Genomic DNA, 18,634 nt, shown 5'->3' on the forward strand with positions numbered 1-18,634 from the left:
AGGGAGACACAGAATCTGAAACAGGGTCCAGGCTCTGAGCTGTCAGCACAGAGCCTGACACGGGGCTCGAACTCACGGACCGCGAGATCGTGACCTGAGCCGAAGTCGGCCGCTTAACCGACTGAGCCACCCAGGCGAGGGCATGTTTTAGAAGGGTCTGCGTTTTAGAAAGATCATTCCGGGGCAGGAAAGGATGGGGACTTGGCCCAATGTCTGTGAGAGACAGCCAGGTGCAGACACCCCTAGGCTCACTGGGTCAGCCTCCAGTGATGGGAGGACCAGGCTGGGGCACCCCTGAGGGGAAGCAGGGAAAGCCTCCTGGAGGAGGCCCCTGCTCCAAGAAGCCCTCTCTGCCCCCTCTCTACCCTGACTTCGAGGGGCTGAGGATATCTGTGCCACCTTTCCTTTCCTCAGACCAGGTATCCTCGGCAGCTGAGGCTTGGGGTGGGGGGGCGGTCACGGGGCAGATGGTGGATGCGTACCTTTGGCCCATTGAGGGGTAGGTCATTAGATGAGAAGTGGGTGGATAGGAACTAGGGCTTTGATGGATGAGTAGGAGTTCACCAGATCTAAGCCAAGGGAACACCTTGCACACATTACAGGAGGCGAGAAAGGCAGGCATATTGGGTGGCCGTAGGCAGAGACGTGGGCTTTGGCAGGCGCTCTCAGGCCCAGGGCCCCACGACAGGGCTGGGGACATGCAGGCCGGTGGCCCTGACCCTCATCTATCACCCACAGACACCGCATCCCCTCCCAGTGCATCCCCGAGCTCCAGCAGCCCTGCCTCTCCTGCCGCCGCTGGCCACACCCGCCCTAGCTCCCTGCATGGCCTGGCCGCCAAGCTCGGGCCACCCCGCCCCAAGGCCGGCCGCCGCAAGTCCACCAGCAGCATCCCGCCCTCCCCACTGGCCTGCCCCCCGGTGCCCGTGCCCCCACCCCGCTCACCCTCGCCCCTCCCCGGGCACCCACCTGCACCCGCCCGGTCTCCACGGTTGCGCCGGGGCCAGTCGGCTGATAAGCTGGGTTCGGGTGAACGGCTGGATGGGGAGCTGGGGCGCCGCGGCCGCGGGCCAGACTCGGAGCTGGTAGTCATGCGGCGGCTACACCTGTCCGAGCGCCGTGACTCCTTCAAGAAGCAGGAGGCCGTGCAGGAGGTGAGCTTCGATGAGCCACCCGAGGAGGCCGCCGGGCCGCTCACCTCTGTGCCGCAGATTGCCGTGGAGGGCGCCGAGGCTGTGCCAGGAGCCCTTGGTCCTGCCGGGAAGGACTGATCCCTCCCACCCGGCCTCCCCCTGGCCTAGAAGTTGGGCTTTTTCGTGTGCAATGTTTTTTCCGTCAAGCGACTCTTGGATGGAGACTGAGCCACCAGACTGTGACACCCGGAAGGCGAGAAGCCATCTCAGTCCTTACCGGAAAGCAGAGACAGCACCTCCTTCGTGTTCCGGTGCAGATCAGGGGCCATACGTGGGGGCAGGAATGGGGGACAAGGGTGGCATTGTAAATAGCAGCAAATCCCTGCGACTAATTTATTACTTTTTATAAGCGATAGTTAGACTGAGCCACCACTGTGAAGGTGGCTGCCCGGGTCCTGCCCCTTGCACCTGGGACCCCATTTGCAGACGCTGCCCCCTGGGCTGAGAAGGAAGCACTTTGGACAAGTTACGTATGTTTGTGTTTTCTAGGTTTTCTGTATGTTTTAGTTTTGTGTGTGTGTGTTCCTTGATCCCATCCTGGCCCAGGACCCACTGACCTGAGGGGATACAGGCAAGCTTACCTGTCTGGGCCCAATGCGGATAGGACTTGGAGAGTCTGTAAATGATTCCCCTCCACCACAAAACAAAGCAATCCCGATGAGGGACTGGACGCTGAAAGCTACGTCTCACTGTCATAGCCTCTATCCCTAGGCCAGTCTCGCTAGAGTTTGCTTCTAGTCCTGAAGGCTTCAGCCCGGGGGAGGGGGTGTGGGACCTGGGACCTTGATGGAGGAGCAGAGAGGTCACCCACTCCACAGGGGGACACTGATGCCCTGGGGGGGGGGAGGCGCAGGCCTCGAAGGGTACTACTGCCAGGGCAGGGGAAGAACGTCCAGCCTGGACAAGATTTCACGTGCTCAGTGCCCACCAGGGTGAGCCCTTGACCATGATGTGTCTGAAACACCCTACGGAGGGTTCCCGCAACGTATCGCAGCCTTCCTAGAATGAAATTCGAGTGAGAAACCCAGCTGGGGGGCAATGGGGCCCAAGTTTGAATCTTGGCTTCCTCGTGTGGCTCTGGGAAAATGGCTTTCCCACTCTGTGCCTCAGTTTCCTCGTGTTTACAAAACTAATCCCAATGACTATTTATTAAGCATCCGCCCTATGCCAGACGCTTTTACTCGTGGCTTCTCCCCCAGCCAGCCTTGAGAAGGCTGCAGGTGGCGGTGTCCTCCCCATTTTACGGACAAGTAACCGAGGCCTGGCGAGGGGTGGAGACGTGTCGCACGATCACCTGGTAAAAAAATCACGCAGCCAGGCCCCGTCGTGGGCACTGTCGACAAGGGAGCTTGAACGGAGAGTCTGGTGTCGGATACAGCAGATCCACCTCCAGCTCTCTTCCCCAGGCTGCTGTGTGACACACACTGGGCGTCTCAGAACCGCCACTTCCTCTGTGGAGGTGGCCGGCCAGATCCCTGCGCCCCACCTGATGAGGGCACTTTCCAGGCACCGTAGCCCACTCTGCATCCCTCCCAGAGACCCTCGCCCAGCACTGGCTGGTGCTGGAGCTAGACCAAGGCTGTGCATGACTTGTGCCCCCCACCCCCCTTCCATCCTGGAGCTGACCGTGAATAAAAGCCCACGTTTACAAAGAGGAGGCCCAACGTCTGGATTTGTGAGGGGCAAAGAAAGGGGTAAGGGGAGAGAGTGTGGTGGGGACGGGGTGAAAACTGACTTCCTTTGGAGGGGTTTTGAAGGTGGCGCAGGAGTTCGCCAATGAGATTCTCCCTGATGTCTTCTCGGGTCCCTGGCCTCCTCCTGCCGTCTCCCCGAGTACCCATCATAGGCTCTGCTCTTAAGCTTCATCCGGACACCGATCTGGGGCCCCGAGCTGTGTTAATAAAACAAATAAACCATCTCTGTGTCCTTTCTATACAAGTCTTCGCTGGAACTGTGCCCTGTCCCCCCACAGTCCCCCACGCCGCACGCGAACCCACCCCAACTCCGTGTTTTGGGGTTACTTCTGGGCAGTACCAGAAGCCCCGGGCCACGCTTCCGAGTGTCTTCGGCTATTCCGGAAACAATCGTCCGTCTCTGGGTCCTCGTTGGGCGTGTTCCCGCGCTCGCTGCGCTGCAAATAGTTCAGCTGTTTCCGGACGCTCTGGGCTGCCATGGAAACGCTTTCAATCCCAGCTTATTTGGCTCTTTCCTGAAAAGCTCAGATTTCTGCGGCGAGCTCCCTTCCCACCCCACCGCCTCCTGCTCCCTGAGCTCGGGCCGCCTCGCGCCCTTAGGACCCATCCATCAGTTCCGGAAACTGGTGGTCCATCCCTGGCTCTCGACTCACAGGGCCTCCCTCTGGGTCCGAGCACACGCGGTTCTTTGCAGAAACTGCAGTCTCGGGGCTCAGCCTCGGTTCCATCAGTCCCGCTGGGGGGAGACGCTCGGCGATTTCCGGAATCACTCGGTCATCTCGAAGCCCAGCCGGGCCCCGCCGAGCTTAGGGAAACGCTTAGCTGACGCGATTGCGCTCGGCTGTTTCCGGAAATGCTCGGCTATCTCGTGGCACCCTCTGCCCGCCAGTCCCGCGGGAGGATGTTCGGCTCTTTCCGGAAATGCTCGGCCATCCCGAGGCTCCGCCCCCGCCTCGCTTCACGCGCCTGGCCCGAACGCGCTCGGCCATTTCCGCCGGGGGCGGGCCCGGCTGTTCGGAACGGCGGCGGCTGTGGCGGAGGCGGGGATCCCGCGGCTGCGGCGACGGCGGCCGCGGCGGAGCCACGGGTCGGGCTCCGCTCCGTGTGACGGCGGCCGCGGCGGCGGTGGCGGCCGCGACCAGGTAAGTCCAGGCCGGCTGGCGTGGCAGGCTAGGCTGGGCGTGCGCGCCAGTGCGGGGCGCCTAAGCAGAGCGCGGGGCCGAGGTGGAAGTCGGAACGCGAGCGCCTAGCCGCATCGCGCCCCGCGGGAACCGGGGGCCTCCGGGAGCAGGAGGCCTCGGGTTCGACCTGGCAGCGGTGCAGCCTGCCCCGGACGGTGGGGAGAGGAACGCGGTGCCCCCAGGCAGAGATAAGGCGCTGGGACTGCGGCCCCCGATGGAAGGAGGCCCTGCCTGGAGTGGGGCGTCGAGCAGTAATAAGGGGCACCCAGGCTTTGTGTGGGACATGGTGAGATGCAGGAGGGTCGGGGGTCGTCTCCGCTTCCGTTCCCCTGGGGGCTGCCGGGTCCACGCAGGCCTGGGCACGCCTCTGAATACGCGTGAGCGCGCGGGCCCTGCGTCCAGCCGCCGAGCCCCTGGCCAGGCCTGGCCCCTCCACCCGGCCTCCTGGATTCCCCGGGCGCACACACCGGGGCGTGTGCAAACGTGTGCACGTTGGGGCGCGGGGGCCGGCAGGCGAGCGGATCCAGGAGGTTTCCTGGACGTCCCCTCGCTGGGCCTCAGTTTCCCCACCTGTAGAATGGTGGTACCGGGTCCAGGAAGCGGGTACGTTTGGGCACCCCGGAACGGGGAGCTTCTCCTCCCTGCAGAGAGTCCCTTCTGGGGCTCTCGTGGTCGGGGCACAAAGCCCCGACCCCTCTGTCTGGCACTCGAGGACCAGCGCGGTCGACGGCGGGTGGCTTTCATCGGGCCACCCTGAACTCTTGGCAAGCAACTTCCCACTGTCAAGCCTTTGCACGTACTATTCCCTCTAGCCAGTACTCTCTCCTATCCTTTCTGAAGACCCGCCCTCTAGAAAAGCACGCCCTCCCCCACTCCCCAGTCTCGGGAAGACCGAACCTGTGGGGCTGAGACTGGGAATGCTGTCCGTGGCGGGCTGTTTCCCCGAGGCTGGGCGCTCCCGGGGCGTGATCACCGATCGCCATGCATCCAGCAGCCTCCCCCTTGGCAGCTGTGATGCCCTCCTGCCATTAACCCTCTCCTGGCTGCATGGAGGTCCCCTTGTCCGCCCATCACCCCCCCTCACGTTTTGAGATCCTACTCTAGGCCCCTCATTGAGCCAAGCCGGAACACGCACGCACGCACGCACGCACACGCGCACCTTCATTTCTCCCCCCGCAGAGACCTTGGACTCACTTGTTAGTCCTTTGCCCGCGCTGGGGCCTCCAGCTGGACCTGCTTTCCTACCTCTTTGCTTCCTTGCTGCCTCCTGTGTTCAGCTGGCCCGGCCCCTCTTTGGGACTCCCATAGTACCCTAAGCATTCCCCATCACGCTCTGCCCACTGGGGGTCTAACTGGCTTCGTGGCCCACTGGTCCGACAAAGACCTCCCTGCGCTGAGCCTCGGTTTCTCCATCTCTAACGGGCGATGAAGAGCGTGCGATATGCCTGGGGCAGAGCTCACCAGAACCCCAAGGGCTGCTGTTACGCCCATTTCACAGCTGGGGAAACAAGACTAGAGAGGGGCTGGGACTGGCCCGAGGTTACCCAGCGAGGGGATTCCAAGCTCAGATTTGGACCCATCTCTGGGGTGGGGGTGGCAGGAGCCCGACCCGGCTGACGCTGCCCTGCCCATCTCCCCCTAGGTCGGCGTCCTGGCCAAGCATGGTGACAGCCTGTGCCCTCGGCCCCCTCGTCTGGCGCAGCCGGAAGAGCCGCCAGCCTCGGGCGCCGATGGCCCCCCGTGTGAGGGAGTGAGCAGCCTGGCCCTGCCCTACGGATCGAGGGGGGACGCAGCGGCCGAGTGACCTGAGACCACGCTGCCGACCCCCTCCCACCAGTTGACGGATGGTGGAGCGAGCCATGAGCGACCCACGTCAGGGTCGTGGAATGATGGTGGGAGGCAAGGCATGAGTGACCCCCGTGGTCACCTGTAACTAACTTCTTGGTAGAAATAGTGGTCTCGGTGCCCCAGGCCGACTCAGCGGACCCTCCCCGGCCGTCGCCCCAGCTGATGGGGCCACCGGGGCCCCGAGCAGCAGCTTGACCGTCCAGACCCCACCCTGCCCAGCCATGGCCGGCGCCGAGGGCTTCCAGTACCGCGCGCTGTACCCGTTCCGCCGGGAGCGGCCGGAGGACCTGGAGCTGCTGCCCGGCGACGTGCTGGTGGTGAGCCGAGCAGCCCTGCAGGTGCTGGGCGTGGCCGAGGGCAACGAGCGCTGCCCACAGAGCGTGGGCTGGATGCCGGGCCTCAATGAGCGCACGCGGCAGCGAGGTGACTTCCCCGGCACCTACGTCGAGTTCCTGGGTCCTGTAGCCCTGGCCCGGCCCGGCCCGCGTCCGCGTGGCCCCCGCCCACTGCCCGCCAGGCCCCGGGACGGGCCCCCTGAGCCAGGTGAGCAGCAGGCAGGGGCCCCGGCAGGGGCGGGGGTTCCCTCAGACCCTCAGCTTCCTCTTTTTTCTAGTGAAGCAATGGCACCCCTTCCAGGGGAGGAGGAATAAGGACATGTGGTTGGTCAGCAAGTGTTGACTGCACTGCTGTCGAGGGCTGGGCACGGTTCATGGCGCCGGGGACACAGCGGTGGACACGGGCCCGGCCCCGCCCTTGTGGGGCTCCTGGTGCAAGAAGTGACAAGTGACGAGAAGTGATTAGGTAACGGAAAGGGCTGTGAGGAAGGAGCCTCACAAGGGGAGAGCTGGGGGCGAAGGGCTCCAGGCGGCAAGCACAGCAAAGGCAGAGGCTGAGCGGTAGGGATGGAGTGGCGGGTTCGGGGAACAGCCCATGGAGCCGAGTGGGAAGGGAAGGGCCACGCAACAGGGGCTGTGCCTCAGGGACTTTGTGGGATTGACTCTGAGCACAGTGGGGAGCGTTCGGCAGGATTCAGAGGTTCACTTTAGCCTCGTCCCTCGGTTTACCGATAGGGTCCCTTGAGAAACCCCCTGTCTGTTGCCCTAAGTTTACCTGGATTCCAAAATGGAGGGAGCCACAGAGCCTAAATAAAGAGGATGGGATGATCATTCCAGGCCATGTAGCACACTGGGGTATGAGGACCCCACACGCCTCCCCCAAAGACCCTTGGCCATCTACACTTCCGAGGCACGTGGTAGGAGTGCAGAATGAGGGCACTGGGGGTAGGCTCAAATCGCTGTCTGCTGGGCAGGGCACATGGGTTCCAGCCAGGGAAACCAAGGCTCAGGTTGTGGGGAGGAGGCTGGTAAGTGCTGAGTGCCTGGTAGTCTGCTCCCCCACCCCCCGCCACAGCAACCCAGGGAGGCCCCGCCTACAGATGGGGAGACCCAGGTGCAAAGGAGTCAAACCACTCACCGTGGCCACATCCCCCAGGGAAGACCAAGGCCCTGGGAGGCGCCATGGCCCCAACCTTTGGCCTGCCCGGTTTTGTGCCAGAGGGACATTGATGCCCCAAGAGGGTCACAGCAGAACCCCACAGCATGGGGCCGAGTTGGGGGGGGGGGTGCGGGAAACAGAGGCTGTGGTGTGGTGCTGCTAGGGGTTTGCAGCATCTGGCGCCTCCAGGGCCGGGGCCTACGTCCCGCCTCAGCCTGGAGGAGCAGGAGGCGGCCCCATCCGGGCTCCCAGCCAAAATCTGCCTCTCCCCCTGGTAACAGCCGCCTCCCTCCTCTGCCTGGCCTCGGTCCAGCCACCACACACATGCCCACTCCGAGTGGCTGCCCAGCCCCGCCCTCCAAGTCTTCCAGGACTAGGTGACAGCGGCTGGGGCCAGCCCTCTCCAGGCCTCAGTTTCCTCATCTGGCAGCAGGAAGAACTGGTCCTCTGCACGTGCAGGCCCTGCCTCTCCAGGGCCCTAGGACCACCCAGCAACGTGCTGTGGCTGCCTGTGTCCCCTCCGTTCCATCCCGCACAGGGAGCTAGTGCGCAACTTCAGTGTCGCACCTGGGCCCCCAGAGGGTGGTTGCTCCCTCCCTCGGCCTCAGTTCCCGCATCAATAAAATGGGGGTGACACCTGTTCTCACGAGACTTCCCTCCCCCGCTTTGCAGAGGAGCCGCAGGCAACTTTCGAACCTGTGCCCCCACCCTGCCACCATCACCCACCTCCTCTCCCCTTGTTCTCTCTTTTTTTTTCCTCTTTAGTGTTTTTGACGTAGCTGGGCCTTTCTCCAGCTTGAGGCACCACCTGGCCCATCACTCAGGGAGGCCCCGCAGGCCTGGGCTTGCCCTTGCTGGATGCCAGGGCGTCCCTGCCGAGGGCCGGAGCCGCATCAAATGGTGGCCGTGCAGGCAGAGCACGCCTGAACACAAAGGGCCCGGTGGAGCGAGAAACGCGGGCCCAGGAAGGCCTCTGACACCCGCTGGGAAGGGGTTCAGCATTTTTAAAACCGGGAGAAATACTTTTTTTTTTTTTTTTTTTTTTTTTTTTTAAAGCAAGATGACTTAGAGAATGGAGAAAGGTCCTTGAAGTGAGGTGTTCTGACCCGGATAGGGGAGACTGTCCTTTTATTGTCTTCAACCGCTTTGTTGTTCCCACTAAGGGAGAAATGACACCATGAACCGGTTTCTTACTCGAGGGAACTGAGGCTCAGAGAGGGCGGGTTCTGTACCCAAGGTCGCACAGTGAGCGACGGCAGCACCGCCGTAGTGAATGCCCACGGACTCGGTGGCCTCAAGCAACAGTGTATTTTCTCACTGTTCCGGAGGCCACAAGTCCAAAATCAAGGTGTCGGCAGGGCCGTGCACCCTCTGGAATGTCTAGGAACGGGTGGTTCTTTGTTTTTTCCAGCCTCCAGGACCTCCAGGTGTTCCTTGGCTTGTGGGCGCATCACCCCAATCTCTGCCTTTGTCTTCACCTGGCCTTCTCTTCTTACAAAGACACCAGTCATTGGATTGAGAGCCCCAAATCTAACATCTCGTCTCACAATTCTTACCTTAATTGTATCCGCGTAATAAGGTCGTAGTCGCAGGTGTCAGGATTTCTACCTGGTCTCTGAAAGTGTGTAAACTGCTACTTCAACCCAGAAAATCGTTTGCCACCAACTCAACCCTCCCAGCCGCTTCAGCCGGGCCTTTTGGCTTCCAAACGATGGCGGTTCAGATGCCAGGCGCCTGCCTAGACCCGACCCCACCGGGAGCCGCGCAAGCGGAGGTGCAGGCAAAGAAGGGCCGGAGTCCTTCCAGGGACCCCCCCAACACGCTGTCCCCTTCTGCCAGGCCTCACGCTCCCTGACCTGCCAGAGCAGTTCTCCCCACCTGATGTGGCTCCCCCGCTCCTGGTGAAGCTCGTGGAGGCCATTGAGCGGACAGGTGAGCCTCCGCCCGGCTGCAACCCATGTATGCTGCTTGCTTATCTCTGGTGACGGGCCACTCCTCCTCTCACGGGGCCGCCAGACCCACTCTGCATGGAAAGAAGCCGAGCTTGGATGCTCTGGGCCTCCACGTGGAGGTGGGGCAGTAGTGACTCCTACCGGGTTGGATGGGAAGGTGGTCACCGGACCTGCCGTTGCGCGTGCTGTGCCCTCTGGCACCACCTGCCTCCCCTCCCCCTGCTCTTCTGATCTCTGGGAGGTTGAGTAGCCATCCCAGGCTCCACAAGGGGTACGGGGATGCATGTGAGAGCTGGTCTTCCCATCTGGGGTGGAGCTGACCCACCCCTTCCCCTACCCCTCCAGGGCTAGACAGCGAATCCCTCTACAGGCCTGAGCTGCCCGCCCCGCGCACAGGTGAGGGGAAGCTTGGACGGGCAGGGGTTGGGGGAGCGCTGGCCCTGGGCCTCCTTGGCCAACCCTGCCCCCCCCTCCTTGCCCCCGCAGACTGGTCCCTGAGCGACGTGGAGCAGTGGGACGCCACAGCCCTGGCAGATGGCGTCAAGGGCTTCCTGCTGGCGCTGCCCGCCCCCCTCGTGACGCCCGAGGCTGCGGCCGAGGCGCGCCGGGCCCTGCGGGGTGAGCCTGGCGGGAAGCCCGGGTGGGAAGGGGGCCGGGGCGGACCGGCGCCGGCCCCGGCTCACCCTGCCCCGGCCGTGTGTCCACAGAGGCCGCGGGGCCCGTGGGGCCGGCGCTGGAGCCCCCGACGCTGCCACTGCACCGCGCGCTCACGCTGCGCTTCCTGCTCCAGCACCTGGGCCGGGTGGCCCGACGTGCCCCGGCTCCGGGCCCCGCCGTGCGAGCCCTGGGCGCCACCTTCGGGCCGCTGCTGCTGCGCGCGCCGCCCCCCTCGCCGCCGCCAGGGGGCGCGCCCGACGGGTGAGGCGCCAGAGGGGGCGGGGCTGAGCCGGAGCTAAAAGGGGCGGGCTTTCAGGGAGGAGGGGCGGGGAGCCTCCGCCCAGGGTGGGGTCTAGGCCGTGATAAAGGAGTGTGAACGGGGGCCCCGGGGTTAAGAGGCCAGAGGTGTTGTGATGCCGGGGACTAGTTAGGATAACCGGGGTGGGATCTGTGGTTCCAGGAAGACCCCAGCAGCCTTGAGACTTGAAGCGATGGGGCCTAGACCACAGAAGAGGCTCGTGGGTGGAGCTGTGCACCTTCGCTTCCGCTCCCCCTCCCACCCTAGGTGCTAGACTCCCGTGTGTTTGGTGTGTGAACATTTATCGAGTGCTTACTGCATACACGTAAACAGGCGGGGGGGCCCCCACACCTGCCCGTCTTCTTCCCTACACGCGTTTTCACGTACGTCTGCCGCACGATGCGGGACCCTGTGCACCTCAGACCCTACCTACCCCCTGCGCTCCCCTTCCCCCTAGGACTGAGCCCAGCCCTGACTTCCCGGCGTTGCTGGTGGAGAAGTTGCTTCAGGAACATCTGGAAGAGCAGGAGGTCGCACCCCCAGGTGACTCTCCCCCCCCCCCCACCCCAATATTAGCTCTTACTGTTGGGAATCACGAATACTGACCTGGAGTCCTGCCCGCATCAGCAAGCTCTGTTGCAGTAGGAGCCAGCCACGGTATACAGTTGGTGCTCAGTGTACATTTCTTTTCCCGTCCCCCAGCGCTGCCGCCCAAACCCCCCAAGGCCAAGCCAGCCCCCGCAGGCCTAGCCAATGGGGGGAGCCCGCCCTCCCTGCAGGATGCCGAGTGGTACTGGGGTGACATCTCCAGGTAGGGCCGTGGGACGGGGCCCCGTGGCGGGCAGAGCCCGAAGGGCAGGGTCTCCCGGTGGGCGCCCCAATCCTGGGTCTCCCCGCAGGGAGGAAGTGAATGAGAAACTCCGGGACACACCCGATGGCACCTTTCTGGTCCGAGATGCATCCAGCAAGATCCAGGGGGAATACACACTGACCCTCAGGTGGGGGCCTGCCCCTTCCGGGGTGACTGGGTGTGAGAGGTGGGAGGGAGGACACCCAGGGCGGAAGGACAGGGGGTTGCCTGGAGAGTGGGGCACGTGCGGTGTCCGGACGGCTGGGGATCCCACGGGCTGCTGACACCCCTCTCGCCCGCCCCTAGGAAAGGCGGGAACAACAAGCTGATTAAGGTCTTCCATCGTGACGGGCACTATGGCTTCTCAGAGCCGCTCACCTTCTGCTCCGTTGTGGACCTCATCACCCACTACCGCCACGAGTCGCTGGCCCAGTACAATGCCAAACTGGACACACGGCTCCTCTACCCAGTGTCCAAGTACCAGCAGGTCTGCGGCCGGGGTGGGAGGACAGTGCCAGCCTCCGGCACAAGTGTCCCAGGCCGCTTCTCTGATCACCCCGGGTGTCCCTAGGACCAGATCGTCAAGGAGGACAGCGTGGAGGCGGTGGGCGCCCAGCTCAAAGTCTATCACCAGCAGTACCAGGACAAGAGCCGCGAGTACGACCAGCTCTACGAGGAGTACACACGCACCTCCCAGGTACCACAGGCCTGCACACGTGGGGAGACCCAGGCGTGGAGGGGCGGCGGCGAGGCCATAGGGACAGCCGTCTGCTTCCAGGTCACAGAGCAGTCACTCAGCACCCGGAACTGCCCTAAAGGCAGAAATCAGTGCATGTGTTTTCAAAAAAGGAAGGCACCAGCCAGCCTCCCGGGAGCAGCTGAGTCAGGACCTAGAAAATGCCTTGGTGGAGCCTCTGCGTTTCTCGGGGCCTCACTTTCCCCATCTGGAACCGCGGGTCTTCCTTATTTCTCCGTCACCCCTCAACCTGGATGTTATCCCGAGTGATGATAACCTGACAAAGAGTTGATGGAGACAAAGGGTCAGGCGATCACGGGAAAGCGCAACATCTTTTAAAACAGGGAAGGGGGATGGGGCGCCTGGGTGGCTCGGTCGGTTGGGCATCCGACTTCGGCTCAGGTCATGATCTCGCGGTCCGTGAGTTCGAGCCCCGCGTCGGTCTCTGTGCTGACAGCTCGGAGCCTGGAGCCTGTTTCAGATTCTGTGTCTCCCTCTCTCTCTGCTCCTCCCCCACTCGTGCTCTGTCTGTGTCGCTCTCAAAAATAAACATTAATTTTTTTTTTTAACGGGGAAGGGGGAGGGAGGTTTTATCACTCAAAGACTGTTAATAATCTACTTCTGTAAGTTGAGACGCAGCTAATTCAGACTGGACATCCCATTTCAGGCAGAGAATATCTCGGTTCCCCCTGCCATCCCCGAGGAATTTCTTCCTTGTCCCCTTTTTACTGATGGGTCGTCTGAAGCTCTGAGCAGACAAGACGCCTGCCTGATGGGTGATGAACATCGTGATCTTGGGAGCGACTTAGGGCCCCTGAGTCTCAGTTTCCCCATTAATAGCTCTCGCTTTGTAGGAAGCTCTCGGCAGGTTCTACAAGATGATATATTGAAAGTACTCCGTGTAGCATGTACCCTGAGAGGGAGCCCCATGCCCTGTACGTAGCAACTAGATTTGTCATTTTTTCTAATTTTTTAAATTTATTTTGAGAGAGAGAGAGAGAGTGCACGTGAGCGGAGGAGGGACAGAGAGAATGCCAAGCAGGCTCTGTGCTGTCAGCATGGCACGCTGAAGGCACACTATCATGCAGCTTCTCAGACCTAAGCTTCCGGCAGCTTAGGCGTGAGATCGTGACCCGAGCCAGTACCCAGAGTTGGACGCTTAACCAACCGAGCCACCCAGGTGCCCCTAGATTTGTCTTTAATTCTCAGCAGTGCTAACAGATCCAGGTGTTTGTAGGGTACCCAAAAGAGGATCTAAAGGAAGAGTGGGTTTGGGGAGTGGGGTTCTGAAGGCTGAATAGGAGTCCGTTCAGTACAGGAGGAGCTAGAGGAATGATGCACCTGATGGAGGGAACAGCGTGAGCAAAGTCTCCATATAAGAGTGGGGATCTGCCTTCACCCCTCATGAGGGACTTGAAAGGAATCCCAGCAGGTGCTAAGAGTGCCCCCCCCCACCGCCATTTCAGGAACTGCAGATGAAGCGCACAGCAATTGAGGCCTTCAACGAGACCATCAAGATCTTTGAAGAGCAGGGCCAGACACAAGAGAAGTGTAGCAAGGAGTATCTGGAGCGCTTCCGGCGTGAGGGCAATGAGAAAGAGATGCAGAGGTGAGTCGGCTCCTCTGCCCTGCCCTACCCCACCCTACCCTGATCTGGCACAGTGCACTTGGGGAAAGAAAGGAAACAGGGGGGACACCCCGAGTTCCAGGGGGAGGGAGGGTCGTTTGAAATGGGCTCTGAAGGATGAATAGGAGTTCGCGGGGAAAGAATTCAGGGACGCAGCAGTGCAAAGGCGTAGAGGCTGGGGCGCCGTCTGAGGCCTCAGAGCCGCCCCCCCCCCCCACAGGATCCTGCTGAACTCAGAGCGGCTCAAGTCTCGCATCGCCGAGATCCACGAGAGCCGCACGAAGCTGGAGCAGGAGCTGCGGGCACAGGCCTCCGACAACCGGGAGATCGACAAGCGCATGAACAGCCTCAAGCCAGACCTCATGCAGCTCCGCAAGATCCGAGACCAGTACCTCGTGTGAGTGCCTGGCTCTGTGCTCGGCTGCAGAGTCCCTCGTGAGCTCAGGCACATCTGGCGCGGTGACCTCTGCCGGGGCCTCACTCGCGTTGCCTCCACCAAGCGGCCCCGCCTTGCCCCTGAGACCCCTCGTCTGTCCAGGAGCCCCCCCCGGCCCTGTCGATCAGACCCCTCCTAGCCCCCCCCCCCCCCCCCCGGGAAGGGCTACCTAGGTACGGGTCGGCCTCAGCCTCACAGTGGTCTGCGAAATGGGAACACTGTTCCCACGGAGCTTGGTCACTGGGAGCCTCCAGCAGAAGCCAGTCTGTGGATGCTAACCGCGCGGCCTAGCGCACGGGAGGGTCGCAGCAGCCCCAGCTCGAGCTGAAATCGTGCCCCTGCCCCCCCGAGCCGCCGAGGGCTTCCTCAAGGGCTTCTCTCTCCCACCTCCGCCTGAGATGCATACGTGTACCTGCCGTGTGCCACGCACTGTGCTGAGTACCGAGTGCGCGTTAGCTCATTCTGTTCTCTCAAAGTTCTTTGTAAAGTTAGCCCTTAACAGCTGAGGGAAACTGAGGTACGGGACAGAGCCCCCCCGTGTGAAGGCACACTGCCGTGCCGCCCTCAGGCCTAAATTTCTGGTAGCGATAAGACCTTGCTGGGGTGGCCCATTCTAGGGGTCTGATAAGTGTTAAAGGAAACATAGTAAGTGGGGGCTTCCCTGGAAGGTCCCCGGGGCCAAGCTTTCCTTGACCAAGCCAAGGCTGACCCCTTGTGGCAGCCGGCGGTATTGCACCCAGAACCTGCACTCCTGTAGGCCGGTCCTTGCCTCCGGCCGGGCCGCCCTGACCCACTGTGGGCTAGCCTGCCTGTGCTGCTCTGTTCCCCTCCCGGCAGGGTGGAATGAGCCTACCTTTCCTCTTCCTCCAGGTGGCTTACCCAGAAAGGTGCCCGGCAGAAGAAAATCAACGAGTGGTTGGGGATCAAAAATGAGACCGAGGAGTAAGTGAACACCCGATGGGGGCCCGGGAAGGCTTCCCGGAGGAGGGGGCCGTTTTCGGTGGGTTTTGCAGGACGAGTAGGAGTTCACCAGGGCAGGTGAGTCGTCCAGGCGGCAGGAGAGCCTCAGAGGCTTGTGGGTGAGTGACAGGGGTCCCTCCCTGCTTCCTCCGCAGCCAGTATGCGCTGATGGAAGACGAGGATGACCTCCCCCACCACGAGGAACGCACGTGGTACGTGGGCAAGATCAACCGCACGCAGGCTGAGGAAATGCTGAGTGGCAAGCGGGATGGCACCTTCCTCATCCGCGAGAGCAGCCAGCGGGGCTGCTATGCCTGCTCTGTGGTGTGAGTGCCTGGCGGGGGGGGGGGGGGGGGGGCCGGGAGTGAGCGCAGGGGTGGGGGATGCGCGCGTTCCTCCGGAGAGCTCTCGCTGAGCACCTACTGTGTGCTAGACCTTGGGAAGACGGCCAGGAAGAAGCTCCCCGCCGCCCCCCCCCCACAATGGCTGCCACAGGAAAGGGAGGAGGCTAAGGCAGGAGGCGGTGGCATCCGGACCAGGGTGGGGTCCGGGACGCGGGGAAATGCGCGTCCAGCGCCGAGATCACCTGGTGGGAGTAGCGGGAACGGGGAGAGCCCGGGGGGAGCCCACCTGAGCGCCCCCTTCGCCTGCGCCTGCAGGGTGGACGGCGACACCAAGCACTGTGTCATCTACCGCACGGCCACCGGCTTCGGCTTCGCGGAGCCCTACAACCTGTACGGGTCGCTGAAGGAGCTGGTGCTGCATTACCAGCACGCCTCGCTGGTGCAGCACAACGACGCGCTCACCGTCACGCTCGCCCACCCCGTGCGGGCCCCCGGGCCCGGGCCCCCGCCGGCCACCCGCTGACCACCGAGCACCGGCCCGGAGCGGTCACCCCCGGGCCCGGAGGCTGGGGGGGCAGTCCCATCCTTCTGCCTCTGTCCCTTCTTCCGGGTTTTCTGTCTTGTCTGTCTCCTTTAGGAGCCTCTTCCTGTCTCTTTCCATCTCTCTTTCTGAGCCTCCCTCCGTCTCTCCCTGTCACCCTGTCTCTTTCCCTCCCCAACCTGTCGGTCCTTCTCTCTGTCCCTCTGTGTCTCCGGGTTGGGGGTCCTACCTCCCCAACCCCATACCCCCCTCCTCCATGGGCACTGCCCTCCCCACGGCTCTGGCCACCCCTAATCCTGTGCGCCCTGCCCACCAGAGCCCCCCCACCCCCGGGGTCCCCGAAGCCCCACCTGGCTGCACCTGCCATGTTTACAGAGGCCCCTGGGCTGTGCGGCCCCAGCCTGGGTGCCCCGATTTTTAAGCCATAGACCTGGGGTCACGGCAGGAAGGAACTTTACTTGGCCACTTCCAAGAACTTCGGCTGGGACATTCTGGGCCGGGCGGGACCCGCCCCCAGACCCAACTTCCCCTCCAAACCCTGAAGTGAAACCACCACTTGGTTATCCCCCCCATAGGGGTCACCGGCCAAGAAGCAACGCCCCAAAATGAAAAGAGTTAAAAATAAACTCACAAGCCGGCCCCACCCGGCACCAGGCCTCCCAGAAATAGAGGCCCCCGGCACCGCTTGGGCGGCTGAGACGCATCACTGCCCACGGCACCTCTACTCAGTGTACGTTCAAGGCTTCTCGATCATGTTGGGTTCTGATTTGATTTTCTCTTGACTGTAAAGCCCCTTTTTCTCTCCTCTTTTGGGATGAGAGCCCTGGTTTTCTACACTACCCGCGGACCCCCCCCCCACCTCCCGCCTGCCCAGCTAGGCTGGCAGGCAGGTTTTGTAAAGTACGTTGATACTGATATGGATATAAAACATCGAACGTGTGGATGCTTCTGTTGTTGGTGACGGGACTTCTCTATGGCTCCCGTGTGCTGGGGACCCTGGCATTCACAGGGTCACACAGACCCGGCAGCCAGTGAAGGCTGACGGTCCTCCCTCCCTCCCTCCCCGCCACCCGGTTTAGCTGCTTGTGACCAGAGAAGTTGAGAGACCTGCCCAAGGTCACAGGGCAGAGAGGCTCAAACCCTGAGCTCTGCCCTGGGCCGCGGCCTCCTCAAGGCACCCCAGACTCCAGCCTGGCTTTTCACCATCATCCAGGCTGTCCCCCAGGTTTGAGTCCCAGCCCACAGCCACCAGCCAGGCCCTCAGGAAAGCCGCCTCCCCTCTGATGGGCAGCTTCGTCATTGCCAGGTGGGGTCGATAGCACAACCCTCTCATCACACACAGAAGCCCCCCCCCCCCGCCATGTCCTTAATGCCCTCAGTGCCAGCCCCTCCCTGCTGACTCTCCTCTGACCCCCTCCACACCCACCCCTGACTTTCAGGCCTCCAGGTCCCAGAGGACACTGACCTGGGGCCTCATGGTGTCTTTGACCTTGACCATTCGCCATCCTCCCCTCCCCAAGGTCCCGGTCTCAGCCCTCCCCTCTCCTCCCCCCTCTCCCTACAGAGAGTAAGCTTTCTGCCCTCTCCCCTCGGGGCTGGCACCTGTCAGGGCCCAGCATGCCTGCAGCAGCCCAGGATAAATGAACAAAGCTGCCCTCTGAGCCGTTTCTCACTGGGCTCCAAGGGGCAGGACCTGCCTCCCTTGGCCTGAGCGCCCGGGCTCTCCCCAGGGCTGTCCCTGCTGTGCCCCGTGAGTGATTCCAGCCCAGACGCTGTCTCCCCTGTGGTCTTCACCCACTGCGTGGGGGAACACAGGATAAAGGTCACCTTCTAGGTCCCATGACACCAGCAGGCTGAGCCTGGAGACAAGAGGTGACACCCCACATGGCCTCCAGCAGGTGCCTGCACTCAGCCACCTGCTGTTTCCTTGGGACAGTTCCCCCACCCTTTCTGATCCTCTCCCCAGAGGATCTGACCCTCAGATTCCTCTCACCAAGTAGGATCAATAGTTGCTACTCCCACCCCCAAGAGCAAGTCTCTTAAGGCTTGGATAAGCAAAGGAATGAGGTTACCTCTGGGAATTCATCCAATCAGGCTGGGGCCTAGTAACCACTGGAAAACTTGTAGCAATTTGGGATTATTTCTTCCGCCAGGGCTTCCTCTTCCAGAGACATCACAGAAATGGGTTTTGCAAAGGGTTCAAAGAGAATTGGCAGGACCATCCAGCCGTGGGGACTTTAGGGAACCCCCTCGCCCCCCGCCCAAAGCTGCTGCCGCGGACACCAGGCTGGGAGGCCGGGGCTTCTCCCAGACCGGAAGGAGGCAGAGCTGGGGAGCTGGGGCTGTGATCTGGGCCAGGTTTGGGCATTTCCTCCCGTGGGATCAGGTCCTGTGTCATGCCTGGTATTTGAGGCCCTGCAAGGCCTGAACGTCTGGGTTATTCCCTCATCACCCCCAGCCTCCACCTCAGGCTAGTCTCTGCCTGCACCTCCCAAGAACTTTCCAGCTGGGCCACCCCACCCCTAGCCTGGGCCAACCCTCCCTCTGCCTCTGAGCCCACCACGTGGCTTTCTTCCCCAGACTTCACTCTTCTCCCCCTGTTACAGAAGGGGAAGCTGAGGGTCCATCGCTTGAGGTGTCCAGTGGAGTCTGGAGACAAACCCCGTTTGGGTCCCCCACGGTCAACCCCCCTCCCTCCCATGGGAGCTCCCTGCGGGCCTGGATGCTCACCCCCCCACCCCCACCCCAAGCTTTGGATGGAGGAGAGAAGGAACTCCAGCTTTCCTCTTGCCCGCCACCCCCACCCCAGCCAGGGCTGGGAGG

General features: G+C 62.4%; 2 protein-coding genes and 2 long non-coding RNA genes across 21 annotated transcripts in view; 2 read left to right on the forward strand and 2 right to left on the reverse strand.

Moving 5' to 3' along the window:
* The window catches only part of MAST3 (microtubule associated serine/threonine kinase 3), a 29,568-nt gene extending 26,723 nt beyond the window's left edge, over positions 1-2,845 (forward strand). For all 17 annotated transcript variants that reach the window (XM_047095575.1, XM_047095574.1, XM_047095573.1 and 14 more), the window contains one exon: positions 739-2,845. In XM_047095575.1, coding sequence (XP_046951531.1) covers positions 739-1,271 — 533 coding nt within the window. In that variant the 3' untranslated portion in view covers positions 1,272-2,845. The remainder of the gene's footprint in view (positions 1-738) is intronic.
* Positions 1,669-3,889, reverse strand: LOC124523732 (uncharacterized). Its single transcript, XR_006965089.1, has 2 exons — positions 3,191-3,889; positions 1,669-3,084 (listed from the first exon to the last, which is right to left on the reverse strand). It is a non-coding gene; the product is annotated as an uncharacterized LOC124523732 (long non-coding RNA).
* A 53-nt stretch (positions 3,890-3,942) lies between these two features.
* Positions 3,943-16,750, forward strand: PIK3R2 (phosphoinositide-3-kinase regulatory subunit 2). 2 transcript variants are annotated; one of them, XM_047095590.1, is made up of 16 exons: positions 3,943-4,029; positions 5,711-6,459; positions 9,250-9,342; positions 9,708-9,758; positions 9,849-9,980; positions 10,070-10,280; positions 10,775-10,860; positions 11,020-11,128; positions 11,217-11,315; positions 11,474-11,654; positions 11,739-11,864; positions 13,370-13,512; positions 13,751-13,927; positions 14,837-14,908; positions 15,082-15,252; positions 15,586-16,750. In XM_047095590.1, exons 2-16 carry the CDS (start codon positions 6,138-6,140, stop codon positions 15,791-15,793), a joined length of 2,181 nt encoding a protein of 726 aa, XP_046951546.1. In that variant the 5' UTR covers positions 3,943-4,029; positions 5,711-6,137; the 3' UTR covers positions 15,794-16,750. The 2 variants fall into 2 exon arrangements, with proteins under 2 accessions (XP_046951546.1, XP_046951547.1); XM_047095591.1 differs by lacking the exon at positions 3,943-4,029 and having other exon boundaries at positions 5,653-6,459.
* Positions 11,214-18,538, reverse strand: LOC124523733 (uncharacterized). The gene is made up of 2 exons (XR_006965090.1): positions 17,884-18,538; positions 11,214-12,180 (listed from the first exon to the last, which is right to left on the reverse strand). It is a non-coding gene; the product is annotated as an uncharacterized LOC124523733 (long non-coding RNA).
* Between the last annotated feature and the right edge of the window lie 96 nt (positions 18,539-18,634).

This window comes from Lynx rufus, unplaced genomic scaffold (assembly GCF_022079265.1).
Source record: "Lynx rufus isolate CCGP_SWC_20201006 ecotype Redwood Valley unplaced genomic scaffold, mLynRuf1.p SCAF_4, whole genome shotgun sequence".
NCBI classification, from domain to species: domain Eukaryota; kingdom Metazoa; phylum Chordata; class Mammalia; order Carnivora; family Felidae; genus Lynx; species Lynx rufus.

What these genes read in the sequence shown, in the direction of transcription:
- PIK3R2 (XM_047095590.1), top strand. Translation starts at nt 6,138, where the DNA reads ATGGCCGGCGCCGAGGGCTTCCAGTACCGCGCGCTGTACCCGTTCCGC. An exon ending in GAATACACACTGACCCTCAG is followed by an intron (nt 11,316 to 11,473) that starts GTGGGGGCCTGC and finishes GCCCGCCCCTAG; the next exon opens with GAAAGGCGGGAACAACAAGC. An exon ending in ATCAAAAATGAGACCGAGGA is followed by an intron (nt 14,909 to 15,081) that starts GTAAGTGAACAC and finishes CTTCCTCCGCAG; the next exon opens with CCAGTATGCGCTGATGGAAG.